Source organism: Anomaloglossus baeobatrachus, chromosome 3, assembly GCF_048569485.1.
Source record: "Anomaloglossus baeobatrachus isolate aAnoBae1 chromosome 3, aAnoBae1.hap1, whole genome shotgun sequence".
In the NCBI taxonomy this organism is placed as follows: domain Eukaryota; kingdom Metazoa; phylum Chordata; class Amphibia; order Anura; family Aromobatidae; genus Anomaloglossus; species Anomaloglossus baeobatrachus.
In genome coordinates this window covers 457,452,807-457,468,544 of record NC_134355.1, presented here as the reverse complement: position 1 = coordinate 457,468,544, position 15,738 = coordinate 457,452,807, and the positions used below count along the sequence as shown (strand labels likewise).

Below are 15,738 nucleotides of genomic sequence, written 5' to 3'. Positions count from 1 at the left end.
GAGGACTGAGCGCCGGGCGGCGTGCGTCAGGGTCTTATATAGACTCTGTGCCTCATCCAAGATGGAGGACACCAGAGCCAATCCGCTGCCAGAATGACAGCAATGACGTCACGCTGGCCTATCACCGAGCAAAGCGTCACAAGCACATGACCAGCGACCAATCGGCATAGAAGGTGTCAGAGACATGTGACCTCGTGTCAGCGATGATGTCACCCGCACATGTGCAATGGCTCCAAGATAGGACTTAATCTCCAGCGCTTGCACATGTGCAGTAGCAAGAAATCCGGACATAGTCTCCAGAGCCACAGCAACCGTAACAGTACCTCCCCCTCAAGGGCCCCCCTCCTGGCGACGCAGGTAATCGGCAACTAAGTCTGGAGCATGGACAGCCTCCTCAGGCTCCCAAGAGCGATGTTCCGGGCCATAGCCCTCCCAATCGATCAAGAAAAACCTGCGCCCTCTAACCATCTTAGAACCAACTATGGCTCGTACCTCATAGCTAGAGCGAGAGGATTCAGAGGCAGGAGAGTGCACTTCACGAGCGTGAGGTAAAATAGCCGACTAGCAGTGAAACATGGAATTTGTCATGGATCCTAAGATGGACGGGTAACTTCAATTGGTAGACTACAGGATTTACCTGTCAAGGAACCTTATAAGGACCCAGGAAGCGAGGAGCAAATTTGACAGAGCTCACTCTAAGTTTCACGTGTTTTGCAGAGAGCCACACAAAATCCCCTGGAGAAAAGACAGGACCCGGGCGACGAAACCGATCGGACACCGTCTTCATACGGTCCTTAGCTGCTTGGATCGACTCTTGAGTCCGATCTCAAACCTCTCTGGCATTAGTTGCCCAGTCGGCCACAAGAGGAGAAGGTGCAGCAGCGGGAAACGGTACCGGTACCCTAGGGTGTTGCCCATTATTGAGTACGAATGGTGTCTGCCCAGTGGCCTCAGCCAGCGAATTGTTAAGGGCAAATTCTGCCCATGGTAGGAGGGAGGACCAGTTATCGTGGTTCTCAGCAACAAAGTGTCGAAGGTATATAATCATGGATTGATTGGTACGCTCAACCAAACCATTGGTCTCCGGATGGTATGCCGAAGAGAGATTCAACTCAATTTGCAGAAGGCTACAAAGATCTCGCCAGAAACGGGAAGCAAATTGCGGGCCTCTATCACAAATGATACGATCTGGCATCCCGTGAAGCCTAAAGACATGCTTGAGGAATAGTTTGGCTAGTACCCTGGAAGATGGGATTCTCGATAACGGTACGAGATGAACCATCCGGGAGAAATGGTCTGTAATGACCCACACAAATCTATGTCCCTGTGAACACGGAAGATCACCCACAAAGTCCATGCCTACCACCTCCCATGGTCTATCTGGCACTGGTAAAGGATGCAAGAGCCCAGCCGGTCTCTGCCGTAATGGACGGTTGCGAGCACACGAGTAGCAGGAACCGACATATCTCTTGACGTAGCTGGCTAAGTGTGGCCACCAATACCACCTCTCCAGTAACTCTCATGTCCGCCTAATACCAAAATGCCCACCCACCTTTGAGGTGTGGGCCCGCGACAGTATATCATTCTGTCGATCAGGTGGCACAAAGGTCTTGCCCGGTGGGATTTGGTCTAACGTCACAGGGAGAGCGTATGAAAAACCCTGGAGGGAAGGATAAGACGAGGTTCGTCAATCTCTTCCTGGGTAGAAACCATAGAGCGAGACAGGGCGTCTGCCTTGTTATTCTTACTCCCAGACAGATAGTTGATGGAGAAGTGAAAGCGGGAGAAAAACAAGGACCAGCGGGCTTGGCGAGGATTCAGACGCTGAGCGGTTTGTAAGAACGTCAGATTCTTATGGTCTGTATAGACCTGGAAAGGATGTTTCGTTCCTTCCAGCAAGTGACGCCACTCCTCCAAGGCTAATTTCAGGGCGAGCAGTTCCCTATCCCCAATGGTATAGTTTCTCTCTGCCGGTGAAAAGGTTTTAGCTAAGAAGAAACACGGCCTTTTTCTACCTGCACCGTTCTTTTGATACAAGACCGCACCAGCACCCACTGAAGAGGCATCAACCTCCAAGAGGAAGTGCTTATTCTCATTGGGTCTTTGTAGAATGGGAGCAGTTGAAAAGTGTCTTTTTACTGCCTCAAAAGCCTGGGATGTCTCAGTAGACCAGACTTTTGGATTAGCACCTTTCTTAGTCAAGGCCACCAAAGTAGAGAAATGGGGTATGAACCGCCTGTAATAATTTATGAATCCTAAGAAGCGTTGCACCGCCTTCAAGGAATGAGGTTCGGGCCATTCCAGAACAGCAGAGAGCTTCGCAGGATCCATAGCCAGACCCTCTTGTGAGATAATGTAGCCCAAAAAAGGCAAGGATGACTGCTCGAATACACATTTTTCGAGTTTAGCAAACAAAGAGTGCTCCCTTAAATGGAAAAGGACACGAACAACATCCTGTCGATGAGTCTCCAGATCAGGAGAAAAAATCAGGATGTCGTCCAGATACACCACGACGGAGGATAACAGTAAATCCCTGAACACATCGTTTACGAAGTCCTGAAATACTGCGGGTGCATTACATAAACCAAAAGGCATGACGAGGTATTCATAGTGACCGTCTCGGGTGTTAAAAGCAGTCTTCCATTCGTCACCCTCTCGAATTCGTACCAAGTTGTACGCACCCCGCAGATCCAACTTCGTAAAAACCTGAGCTCCCCTCAGTCTGTCAAAGAGCTCCGAAATGAAAGGTAACGGGTATTTGTTCTTTATTGTGATTGCGTTGAGACCCCTGTAATCTATGCAGGGACGCAAATCACCCTCTTTCTTCCGAACAAAGAAAAACCCAGCTCCCACGGGAGAGACAGACTTACGAATGAACCCCTTCTCTAAACTCTCTCTTATATAGGTCAACATGGCCTCCGACTCAGGTATTGACAGGGGGTAAACCCTGCCCTTAGGTGGAACCGAACCTGGGATAAGATCTATGGCACAGTCATACGGCCTATGGGGTGGAAGAACCTCAGCACCCTGTTTGGAGAACACGTCAGCGAAATCCAAATAGGGTGAAGGCATGGGAGAGAGATCAGTTGATGCAACTGCAACGACCTTAGGTGGTAAGGGAAGACATAGGGACTGACATTTCGAACCCCAACTAATAATGCTGTCGGACTCCCAGTCAATGTGAGGAGCATGAGTCTGAAGCCATGGGAGACCCAGAAGGACGTCGTCTATACCCTCAGGCAAAACAAGAAAAGAAATCTCCTCTATGTGATCCTGAGGCAGGGAAAGGCGCAAGGGAACTGTCCTCAATGTAATGGAGTCAGACAACATAGTCCCATTAACAACACGGGCAGGAATAGGCGCCTCTAACATGATAGAGGGAATATTGTGTCCCTTTACAAATCCTGAGGACACAAAAGTCCCGTCAGCTCCGGAATCCACAAAAGCCATAATAGGCCATGTATTCTCAGAGAATGAGAGCTGACCTGGGATACTACACTTAGAGGGTGCAGAAGACGTCTCTAGTAACCCCCCTCTAATGGTTACTAGGCCTGGGAGTTTCCCTGATGAATAGAACACTTGTTGGCATAGTGCCCAGTCTGACGACATACGTAACATATAGGAGGACCAGACTTGCGTAGTCTGGAGGACGTATGACCTAACTCCATAGGAGTGGGAGATGTTTCAGATGCTGAGGAAGATGGTAGTGGACCCTCAACAACTGGAATAGCCCGATGCTTAGGGCGTGAGGAAGAGACCTCGAGTCTACGTTCCCTATGGCGTACGTCGATCCTCGTTGCTACTGTGATCAAGTCCTCCAGAGAAGCAGGGACTTCACGAGTAGCAAGGGCATCCTTGACATAGCCTGCCAACCCTCTCCAGAAGATAGGAATCAACACCTTCTCTGGCCAATCTAGTTCTGCAACCAGAGTTCTAAAAGCAATAGCATAAGAACTAGTGGATAACGAACCCTGAGATAGATCTAAGAGTCTCAGGGCCGCATCATGGGTAACCTGCGGACCCATGAATACCACTTTAAGAGCATCAAGAAAGTCTTGATGTCTCAGAGTAACCACATTCGAGCGCTCCCTTAAGGGAGTCGCCCATTCTAAGGCTTTGTCCTGAAGTAAGGAGATGATAAAGCCTACTCTGGACCTCTCCGTAGAGAAGTGAGAAGAGTTGACCTCTAGGTGTATCTGACACTGACTAATGAAACCACAACATGATCTGGCATCGCCAGAATATCTGTTTGGCAGAGCAAGTCGAGGATCATGTGCAGATGTCACCATGGTCTGAGGTTTATCCTCTATACTCTTGAGCCGCGACTCAAGTACTTGTATGTAACGGTGTAACTGCTGATATTCTGCCATAACTGCCAGACTCTTGGCTCAGTCCTAATGTTACGGGGGGCTGTCTGATAATAAACCCTAAAGGAATGTCAGACAGTCAGGGTCCACCCTGCAAAGACTCTGCTGCAGACTATTGCAGAGGATAAGGGGTATATAAGTGTGCCACTGTAAAAAATAATAGCACAAGTGCAGAGTGCAATACCTCTGTTAAACTCACAGAGGAAAATAATTAGAAAATAAAGCAATTCCTCCCTTACTTGGAGGGTGTGTGGAATGGTCTCTGTTAAAGATCACAGAGACAAAAGCAGTGAATGTGAAATGGCACCTACCTAGGTCCATTCCTCTAGTGGTGTCAGGAGACGGACAGCAGCGTAAGCCGCACAAAGCTCCTACCTGCGTTCGCTCCACTAGTGTGCGAGGACACGAACCACTAGATATGGAACCTGCCTAGGTCCGCTCTTCTAATGGTGCAAAAGAGACGGACAGCAGCGTAAGCCGCACAAAGCTCCTACCTGCGTTCGCTCCACTAGTGTGCGAGGACACGAACCACTAGATATGGCACCTGCCTAGGTCCGCTCTTCTAGTGGTGAAAAAGAGACGGACAGCAGCATAAGCCGCACAAAGCTCCTACATCTGTTCGCTCCCCTAGTGTGCGAGGATACGAACAACTGCCAGACGCAGTATAAGGAACGTTACCCTAGCGACAACGTCCACCTACGAGTAGAATCACAAGGCCCAGCCGGACCATGTGCCTCAGGCACCTGCCTTTGTCCGCTCCACTAAGAGGTAAGGATACGGACTGCAGCCGAAGCTGTAAGGTATAAGAATGCTACCCTGCCGGTAGCGCTCACCTAACATAGACAGAGAGATGCCTAGAGGAACGTGCACAGGGCGTCTACCCTCATGCATGAACCAAGAGGACTGAGCGCCGGGCGGCGTGCGTCAGGGTCTTATATAGACTCTGTGCCTCATCCAAGATGGAGGACACCAGAGCCAATCCGCTGCCAGAATGACAGCAATGACATCACGCTGGCCTATCACCGAGCAAAGCGTCACAAGCACATGACCAGCGACCAATCGGCATAGAAGGTGTCAGAGACATGTGACCTCGTGTCACAAGCACATGACCAGTGGCCAATCAGCTTAGAATGTGTCAGAGACATGTGACCTCGTGTCAGCGATGATGTCACCCGCACATGTGCAATGGCTCCAAGATAGGACTTAGTCTCCAGCGCTTGCACATGTGCAGTAGCAAGAAATCCGGACATAGTCTCCAGAGCCACAGCAACCGTAACAATATGGAACCAAGATACAATAAAGCAGGTATAAAAAAGAAAGTGCATAGTGCAAAAGTAGATAAGCTCAGTATCATATTGGAACACCATTAGGAATAATTAGCAATAACTAATACAGACTTGTGTGTCAGTGGAAGCCTAAACGCGCGTTTTGCTGTAGCTTTGACAAGGGGGATTCATGGGATAAATGTGATAAATCTGAGTGATATATACAAAATGACTTACTATTTGCACTTTATCACTTTTCAGTCAGATGTATATAAATTATTTTTTGTCATATTTTGCACTTTAGCAACTAATCAGTTTAATAGTTATTTTAAACCTTACTATTCACAAAAAAAATGAATCTACTAAATAAATACTTTAACGAAGGATAAATGTGATCCAAGCCTTAATGGGGCTTTACATGCTACGATATCGTTAGCGATATCGCTAGCGAGCGTACCCGCCCCTGTCGTTTGTGCGTCATGGGCAAATCGCTGCCTGTGGCGCACAATAACGCTTTGGGCGGCGAACAACCTCTTTGTTAAGGGGGACGTTCGTGCGCCGCTACACATAAGCCGACCAATAGAAGCAGAGGGGCAGAGATCAGCCGCATTATGGACATGCCCACCTCGTAGTGATGTGTGCTGCCTCATGATCGACGAACAATCTACGTCCACAACGACCAACGAGATTTTGAAAATGAAAGACGTGTCAACGATCAACGATTATGTGAGTATTTTTGATCGTTAACACGCGCTCCTAGCTGTTACACGCAACGACGTTGCTAACGACACCGGATGTGCGTCATGAATTCCGTGACCCCGACGACATATTGTTAGATATGTCGTTGCGTGTAACGGAGCCTTTAATCCGATCTTTGGGAGGAAGATTGAACAAATCAACATCAGGTCAAGAATTGGTTTTGTTTATTTTTTACTTAGTTCACCATTAGGTAAAAGTGATTAGATGACTTTATTCTTCTTGTTTATAATTAAAGTGATTCCAGATTTATACTATGTTTTTATGTTGGGATGTTATCACACACAAACACTTTTTTTTTCTAAAAAAGGTTATTGCAGTACCATATTTTGAAAGTTATCATTTTCACTGGGAATTCCAGGTATTGATCCAGATCCGGCACTCGGGTAATACAAAAAATAAAGAAAAAATAATAAAAATATAATAAAGCAAGCAGGCTGTACTTACTGAGTGACTGGCGCATTTTTAACTGCTCAAGCGGATGGTCATTCACTTCCAGGGCTGCTCTTTACCTTCATAGCATATGAACTGCTTTCTCTGTAAACAAGCATCGGTGACTGAATAGGATGGATATTACCAGAATAGAGTATGTCTCAGCAAATAGTAATAAAAAATAACTTTTAATTAATATATTAAAAGGACCATAGTCCAAAAACACCAATGTGATCAAATACCACAAAAGTTTAGATAAAAAACAATTGGATATTCATTTTTCATATATCAAAGGGTTAAAGATAAACCTAAACCCAATTAAATACAGTCAGCTAATAATTGATGCAGACAACTTTAGTTATTTGACAAAAAGTATCATACAATATACAGAAGGACTGACTGTGTTACCTCAAATTGTTATACGTGCATCTGGCAGCAGTAGGATGTCATGTTGTAACCAGTCCTTTCTGCCAGAAAGATTATGTGGATTTTACCTTACCATTTTGGGAAGGGAAGGAGAGCGTCTGAGCACCTATGTGGACTCTTGCAGGGGGCTTTCTGAGAAATTTCAAAACTCTATACCCCAAATTTAAGGTAAAATCCACATAATCTTTCTGGCAGAAAGGACTGGTTACAACATGACATCCTACTCCTGCCAGATGCACGTATAACAATTTGAGGTAGCACAGTCAGTCCTTCTGTATATTATATGACACTTTTTGTCAAATAACTAAAGTTGTCTGGATAAATTAATAGATGACTGTATTTCATTGGGTTTAGGTTTATCTCAACCAAAAATAACCCTTTGATATATGAAAAATTAATACCCAATGGTTTTTAATCTTCACTTTTGTGATATTTGATCTCGTTGGTGTTTTTGGACTATTGTCCTTTTAATATATTAATTAAAAGCATCTGTGATTGGTTGCAGCCAGATGCACCCTCCACGCTGAGTGACAGTGTGTCTGACGCTTGCAATCACAGACCATGTCTGTGGGTCTATTGTACAGTAAAAATAAATAAACTATTTGGTATAGGGTCCCCTCGTATTATAATAGCTAGCACAGATAAAGCATATGGCTACAGGCTACAGCCCTACAGCCCTCAGCCGTGTGCTTACCTTGGCTGTGTACCAAAATAAGAAGAACCGCATATGGCTTTTTTTTTTTTTTTAAAAAAAGATTTGAATACCGTATTTTTCGGATTATAAGATGCACTTTTCCTCCCAAAAATTTGGGAGGAAAATGAGGGGTGCATCTTAAATCCGAATATTGATTACCGGGAGGTGAATTGGCGGGGGACTGTCTGTGCGGCTCTGTGTGCAGGCGGCCGAGGGCCTGTCGGTGCGTGAGGGCCGCCGGGTGCCTGTCAGTGCCGACGGCCGGCTGCCTCTCTGTCCCGGAGGCCGGCTGCCTCTCTGTGCGGGTGGTCGGGTGGCCTGCTGGATGCCACTCTGTGCAGCCAAGTGGCTGTGCGGACTGCGGTGGCTGTGCAGCGGGTGTCCTAGTCTGTCTGTGGTCCCAGCTTCAAGTGATGGCGCCAGGAGTCAGTGCGTGCACAAATGGAGCTCTTGGGTGAGAGCGTCATCTGCGGATGCGCCGCTTCGGGTGCCATTTCTTTGAAGCCCGGACCATGGACACACTGGGACACTCACCGCACTGGCATTCTCCCCCATACAACCACCACAGTTTCAGCTGCCACCACTGACTCGACGTTGCCCCACTGACCAGCCACTGCCACCACTGACCCGCCGCTGCCACCACTGACCCACCGCCGCCGCTGCCACCCCTGACCCGCCGCTGCCACCACTCGCCCGCCATTGCCGCTGCCACCACTGACTCACCGCCGCCACTGGCACCACTGACCTGCCGCTGTCACTACTGACCCACCATCGCTGCCAGCACAGACTCTGCCTCCTGTCACCCCGCTCCACCACCGCTGCTGCCCCCTTCAAGTAATACAACACCAGAGTATAAGATGAATCCCATTTTTTTGTTACCTTTTTATCTCTAAATTTGGGGTTCATCTTATAATCTGGTGCATCTTATAAAACGAAAAATACGGTAAATAATTTAAAAAAACAGTGTGCGGTTCTCCCCCCCCCAATTTTGATACCCAGCAATGATAAAGACCGTCTTCTGGGGGCTGGTATTCTCAGGCTGGGAAAACAAATAATTATTGGGCCTCCACAGTCTAAAAATAGCAGCCTGCAGCCACTAAGTTTTCCGAATCTATTTGATGCAACAATCCCAGCACTTTACCCTGTTTTTGCCGATTGTGGTGGAAATCGGGGTAATAAGGGGTTAATCGCAGCTCACAGCTGCCATTAAATGATAAAAATTACATAGTACATTTTTAGATCATTGTGAGGCTACAATACTATATTTATAAGGTGAAGATTTGTACTAAACAAAAATCAGTGGATGTTGAAGATTATTTGTGGCCAGATTCTCCAGCTCAAACTTGGTTTTCTTCCGCAGATTGGTATGCGGCTTATCACAGATTTATTACATTGAAGTTTAACAGAACAAATTCCGGCTTTAGAATACAAATGTGCCTTACTATCGAATCTGTGTCTAAATCAAGAATTCAGAATAAGTGGACATGCCTTAATGCATTAATTTTAATGTTTCTCTGAAGGGAAGAAGTTGAAAAGGACATGGCGTTTCTCGGTTTGCTCATATTAGAAAATCGTCTGAAGCCAGAAACTTCAACTGTACTTGAAGAACTGCATGCAGCAAATATCAGGACTGTTATGATTACAGGTGTGTACATATAAAATATAAGTAAAGTGGGATATAAAAGGATGTGGCTAATATTTTTTTTTATTGATGGCCTGTCCTTAGAATAGGCCATCTATCTGATCCGTGGTGATGCAATACCCGGCCCCCCCAGCAATTAGTTATTAACATGGGGGACTATTGGAATTTCTTGAATGCTGCTGGAATACAGCAGCTCCGTCGAAAGCATAATCACCATGGCCAAGTACTACAAGTTACAAGTCCACCACCCCATTCATTTAAATAAGGAGTTGTTCTGCAGTACCCAGCCGAGGCTACTACAGATATGACAGAGTTCCTGTGTTCTGGCAGCATCTGAGAACTTCCAGTCGCTGGTAATAGCTGATCATCATGGATGCCTGATGTTGCACCACCAACAATCATATATGGATGGAATATGTTGAAAACAGGCCATCAATAAAAAATAATGACTGGTCCTTTACTAGTGTGTTTGGTACTGAAATATATTCAAAACCAGTTTTTCATGTTATCAGGTTCAAAATTATTTGCTAATACATTTCTATAATGTTTTATAAGGCTATGAATTTCATTTTTCTGAAAAAATACTCCAATAATCTATTCACTATAACATCTACAGTCATATGAAAAAGTTTGGGCACCCCTATTAATGTTAACTTTTTTTCTTTATAACAATTTGGGTTTTTGCAACAGCTATTTCAGTTTCATATATCTAATAACTGATGGACTGAGTAATATTTCTGGATTGAAATGAGGTTTATTGTACTAACAGAAAATGTGCAATCCGCATTTAAACAAAATTTGACCGGTGCAAAAGTATGGGCACCTCAACATAAAAGGGACATTAATATTTTGTAGATCCTCCTTTTGCAAAAATCACAGCCTCTAGTCGCTTCCTGTAGCTTTTAATGAGTTCCTGGATCCTGGATGAAGGTATATTTGATCACTCCTGTTTACAAAACAATTCCAATTCAGTTAAGTTTGATGGTCGCCGAGCATGGACAGCACGCTTCAAATCATCCCTCAGATTTTCAATGATATTCAGGTCTGGGGACTGGGATGGCCATTCCAGAACATTGTAATTGTTCCTCTGCATGAATGCCTGAGTAGATTTGGAGCAGTGTTTTGGATCCTTGTCTTGCTGAAATATCCATCCCCTGCATAACTTCAACTTCGTCACTGATTCTTGCACATTATTGTCAAGAATCTGCTGATACTGAGTTGAATCCATGTGACCCTCAAGTTTAACAAGATCCCTGGTGCCGGCATTGGCCACACAGCCCCAAAGCATGATGTAACCTCCACCAAATTTTACTGTGGGTAGCAAGTGCTTTTCTTGGAATGCCGTGTTTTTTTTGCCTCCATGCATAACGCCTTTTTGTATGACCAAACAACTCAATCTTTGTTATCAGTCCACAGGACCTTCTTCCAAAATGTAACTGGCTTGTCAAAATGTGCTTTTGCATACCTCAGGCGACTCTGTTTGTGGCGTGCTTGCAGAAACGGCTTCTTTCGCATCACTCTCCCATACAGCTTTTCCTTGTGCAACGTGCACTGTATTGTTGACCGATGCACATTGACACCATCTGCAGCAAGATGAAGCTGCAGGTCTTTGGAGGTGGTCTGTGGATTGTCCTTGACTGTTCTCACCATTCTTCTTCTCTGCCTTTCTTATATTTTTCTTGGCCTGCAACTTCTGGGCTTAACAAGAACTGTACCTGTGTTCTTCCATTTCCTTACCATGTTCCTCACAGTGGAAACTGACAGTTTAAATCTCTCAGACAATTTTTTGTAACCTTCCCCTGAACAACTATGTTGAATAATCTTCGTTTTCAGATCATTTGAGAGTTGTTTTGAAGAGCCCATGATGCCACTCTTCACAAGAGATTCAAATAGGAGAACAAATTGCAAGTGGCCACCTTAAATACCTTTTCTCATGATTGTATACACCTGCCTATGAACTTCAAAGCTCAATGAGGTTACAAAACTAATTTAGTGCTTTGGTAAGTCAGTAAAAAGTAGTTAGGAGTGTTCAAATCAAGAAATTTATAAGGGTGCCCATACTTTTGCATCGGTCAAATTTTGTTTAAATGCGGATTGCACATTTTCTGCTAGTACAATAAACCTCATTTCAATCCAGAAATATTACTCAGTCCATCAGTTATTAGATATATGAAACTGAAATAGCTGTTGCAAAAACCCAAATTGTTATAAAGAAAAAAGGTTAACATTAATAGGGGTGCCCAAACTTTTTCATATGACTGCATATACCTGCAGAAATCAGGAGGAGAGCCCTACTGACTACATAGGTATACTGCAATTGAGTACACTGGGAGTTGGGAAGATCTGTATTTAAAAATCCCAAATTAAAAACATCCAGGTCTAATGTAATTCACATAAGGTCCCACAATGATTCCAGCTCTGCTACATCTGAATTAACACTGAGCGACAATAGAATATTACCGCTCGTAGTGAGGTTCAGGCAGAGACTGAGTGTAATACTTATATATGTTCTGAGGATTTCGATAGCGTAGGGCAATGACAATCAGAGACGAGTTCTTGGTACAAGATATTTTACAATATGTAACCACGGTAGATACACAACGGAAAACATAGCGGTACAAATACACACAATACCTTCCCGAAACGGAGCGAAGGGAATTCCCGGGGCCACGCACCGGACTCCCCCAGGGAGACCACCAGAGCGAACCCCTATACAGGGACTGTCCGGCAATCACCCCGGAAGGCCTAAATGCGCAGCAGCCGGGACACAAGGGGCAAGCGGTAAAAGTCCAGGAGTGTCCGTACGGAATGAATGTCCAGAGTGGTTACGAACCAGAGAGAACCGGGCAGAGTGCTGACCGAAGATGGCAGACGGAATCCGGGCACAGCTTGAGAAACCGGGTAAGGTCCAGTGTCGGTCGGTCGGTAGTCTTTAGGAGGATCCAAAGGCAAACAGGATTAGCAGCAGCAAAGCAGGAGCACACAGCAAGCAGTATACTCAGGCACTGGACTAGGCTTAGAGGCGGCCTTTTAAGCAGCTGGACAGGAAGTAGGGCAACAGAACAGTAAACTCCATGTTAACCGAGGGCAAGTTCATTCAAAAGAGAACTGGAAAACCTGGAAACCTGACATTACTCCCCCCCCCAGAGACGGCCTCAGGACGGATCAGGGCCTGGCTTGTCCGGGAAACGTCGATGAAACTGAGCAATCTTCCGGGGTGCCCGAATGTTACCCACCGGTTCCCAGGAATCGTCCTCGGGGGCGTACCCCTGCCAACGTACCAGATACTGAAGCCGACGACGATGGAGCCGGGAGTCAATAATGTCCTCAACCACGAACTGCTCCTCGCCGTCGACCATCACAGGCGGAGGAGGAGGCACAACACGACCATGAAACGTATTAGGGGAAACGGGTTTGAGGAGAGACACATGAAAAACCGGGTGTACTTTTAGATGGTGCGGTAACCGTAGCCGACAGGCCACAGGGCTCACGATCCCGGTGATCTTAAACGGACCGATGAATTTTTGTCCCAGCTTCTGCGAAGGAACACCCAATCTCAGGTTTTTGGTAGATAACCATACAGAGTCCCCTACCTTGTACATGGGTGCCGGTTTCCGGTGAGTGTCTGCCGACCTCTTGTAACGCTCCTGGGCCGTAGCCACAGTGTCCTTTAGAACCTCCAGATTTTGTCGTAGTTCTGTCAATCTGTCCTCCACCGCTGGCACCGAAACCGCAACCGGTGACCTAGGCAAAACAGTCGGATGGTAACCCAGGTTAGCGAAAAAGGGCGTTACCTTAGTGGAGCTGCTCTGAGTGTTGTTGTATGAGAACTCCGCCAACGGAAGCATCTTCAACCAATCGTCTTGGAGATGGCTGACATAACATCGAAGGTATTGTTCCAGGGTTTGATTTGTCCGTTCGGTTTGCCCATTTGTCTGAGGATGGTATGCAGAAGACAAACAGACATCAATCTGGAGTGCCGTACAAAACCCCTTCCAGAATCTAGACGTGAACTGCACGCCCCGGTCAGAGATGATCTCGTCTGGTACCCCATGCAATCGGAATACGTTCTGGATAACCAGATCCACTGTCTCTGCGGCTGAGGGAAGACCGGTACACGGAATGAAGTGAGCAGCTTTAGTCAATTGATCCACCACCACTAAAATGGTATTGTGCCCGCCTGAGACTGGCAACTCCACAATAAAATCCATTGAGATAGACCCCCAAGGGCGAGATGGCACGGGTAACGGTTGGAGGAGTCCCGTAGGAGCCACACGAGGGACCTTGCACCGGGCACAAACCACACATGAGTGGACATAGTCCTTCACATCCTTTAAACAGGTAGGCCACCAGAAAAAACGGCTCAGAAATTCCTGCGTCTTCAGTACCCCCCTATGACCAGCCAACACGGAGTCATGGACCAACTTGAGAACCCGAAGTCTTACGGCCTCCGGGACATAAATGCGTCGCTCTCTCAACCACACACCATTCCGAAGAACAAGAGTTACATCATTCGGGGGGGCAGCAAGAAATACGTCACCATCATAGGCCAGCTTGATGTCCTTCCACAAGTCCTGGTCCTGGATTACTCCAACGAAATTGGCATCCGATAACACGGTCTGAGACGGGGTTCCAGGCACGGAGTCCACGGCGTGGATTCGGGACAAGGCATCGGCTTTCCCATTACGTGAACCTGGACGGTAGGTAACGATAAAATTGAATTGGTTAAGAAATAGGCTCCAACGGGCTTGCCGTGGAGACAGGCACCTGGCAGACTTAAGAAATTCCAGATTACGATGATCTGTGAGTACTATCACTTGCTGCGCGGCTCCCTGTAAGTGGTGTCTCCATTCCTTGAAAGCGGAAATAATCGCCAATAATTCCTTGTCCGCAACGTCATAGTTCCTTTCTGCAGGGGACAACCGGCGGGAAAAGAAGGCACACGGATGCAAGAGACTCTTGTCCCCAGTCCTTTGAGAAAGAATGGCCCCTAATGCATAGTCGGAAGCGTCAACCTCCACGATAAAGGGAAGTGCTGGATTCGGATGTACTAATATTGGCGCTGAGGTAAAACATACCTTGAGACGATGAAATGCTTCCTGGGCCTGGGCGGACCACACAAACTTCTGTCCTCTTTTGGTTAACAGAGTGATGGGACGAACAATCTCTGAAAAGTTACGGATAAAACGTCGGTAAAAGTTGGCAAAACCGACAAAGCGTTGTACCTCTTTGATGTTTCCCGGTTCCGGCCAGTCGAGAATGGCTTGTATCTTGCTAGATTCCATGTTCAGTCCCTGAGGAGAGATGACATAACCTAAGAATTGTATTTGTGAGCAGTGGAACTCGCATTTCTCCAGTTTAATGTACAGGTGGTTTTCCCTCAGCCGGGTAAGTACGGTCTTAACGTGCTCCTGGTGTTCCTGTAAAGAATCAGAAAAGATTAGGATATCGTCCAGATAGATCACCATGAATTGGTCCATGATATCCCTAAAAATATCGTTAACTAGATGTTGAAATGCCGCGGGAGCGTTACAAAGTCCAAAAGGCATCACTAGGTACTCAAAATGTCCGTACCGACATCGGAACGCGGTCTTCCACTCGTCTCCGGGACGTATACGAAGCAGATTATATGCCCCACGGAGGTCTAATTTGGTGAATATTTTTGCCTGTTGGACCCTCTCCAATAGCTCAGGAATCAACGGTAACGGATACCGGTTCCGGATGGTTATCTTATTCAGTTCCCGGTAGTCAATACAGGGTCTCAGAGTCCCCTCCTTCTTTTTCACGAAAAAGATGGGTGCCCCTGCGGGTGAGGTAGATGGACGAATGAATCCCTTGGCTAGGCTTTCATCAATATACTCTTTTAGTGCTTCTAGCTCAGGTGCCGCCAACGGGTAGACATGACCAAACGGAATCTCCGCCCCTGGGAGTAAGTCTATGGGGCAATCATACGGTCTATGCGGGGGAAGCTGATCGGCTTTTCTTTTGTCGCATATGTCAGCGAAGTCACGGTAAACCGGGGGTAAAACAGGTACCTGTACAGTGCCCTCCGTATTTGATGTTACTGGAACCGGAACAGTTGGACAAATGGTCGGACCACTCTGTGGTGGGAAGGATATTTCTTTAGTCTCCCAATCGATGACGGGATTTGTAGAC

At 46.4% G+C, this 15,738-nt stretch overlaps 1 protein-coding gene across 1 annotated transcript in view; it reads left to right on the top strand.

The window, feature by feature from the left end:
- LOC142295418 (putative cation-transporting ATPase 13A4) overlaps positions 1-15,738 on the top strand; it is a 201,540-nt gene that overhangs the window by 117,968 nt on the left and 67,834 nt on the right. The window contains exon 18 of the mRNA XM_075338520.1: positions 9,461-9,585. Coding sequence (XP_075194635.1) covers positions 9,461-9,585 — 125 coding nt within the window. The remainder of the gene's footprint in view (positions 1-9,460; positions 9,586-15,738) is intronic.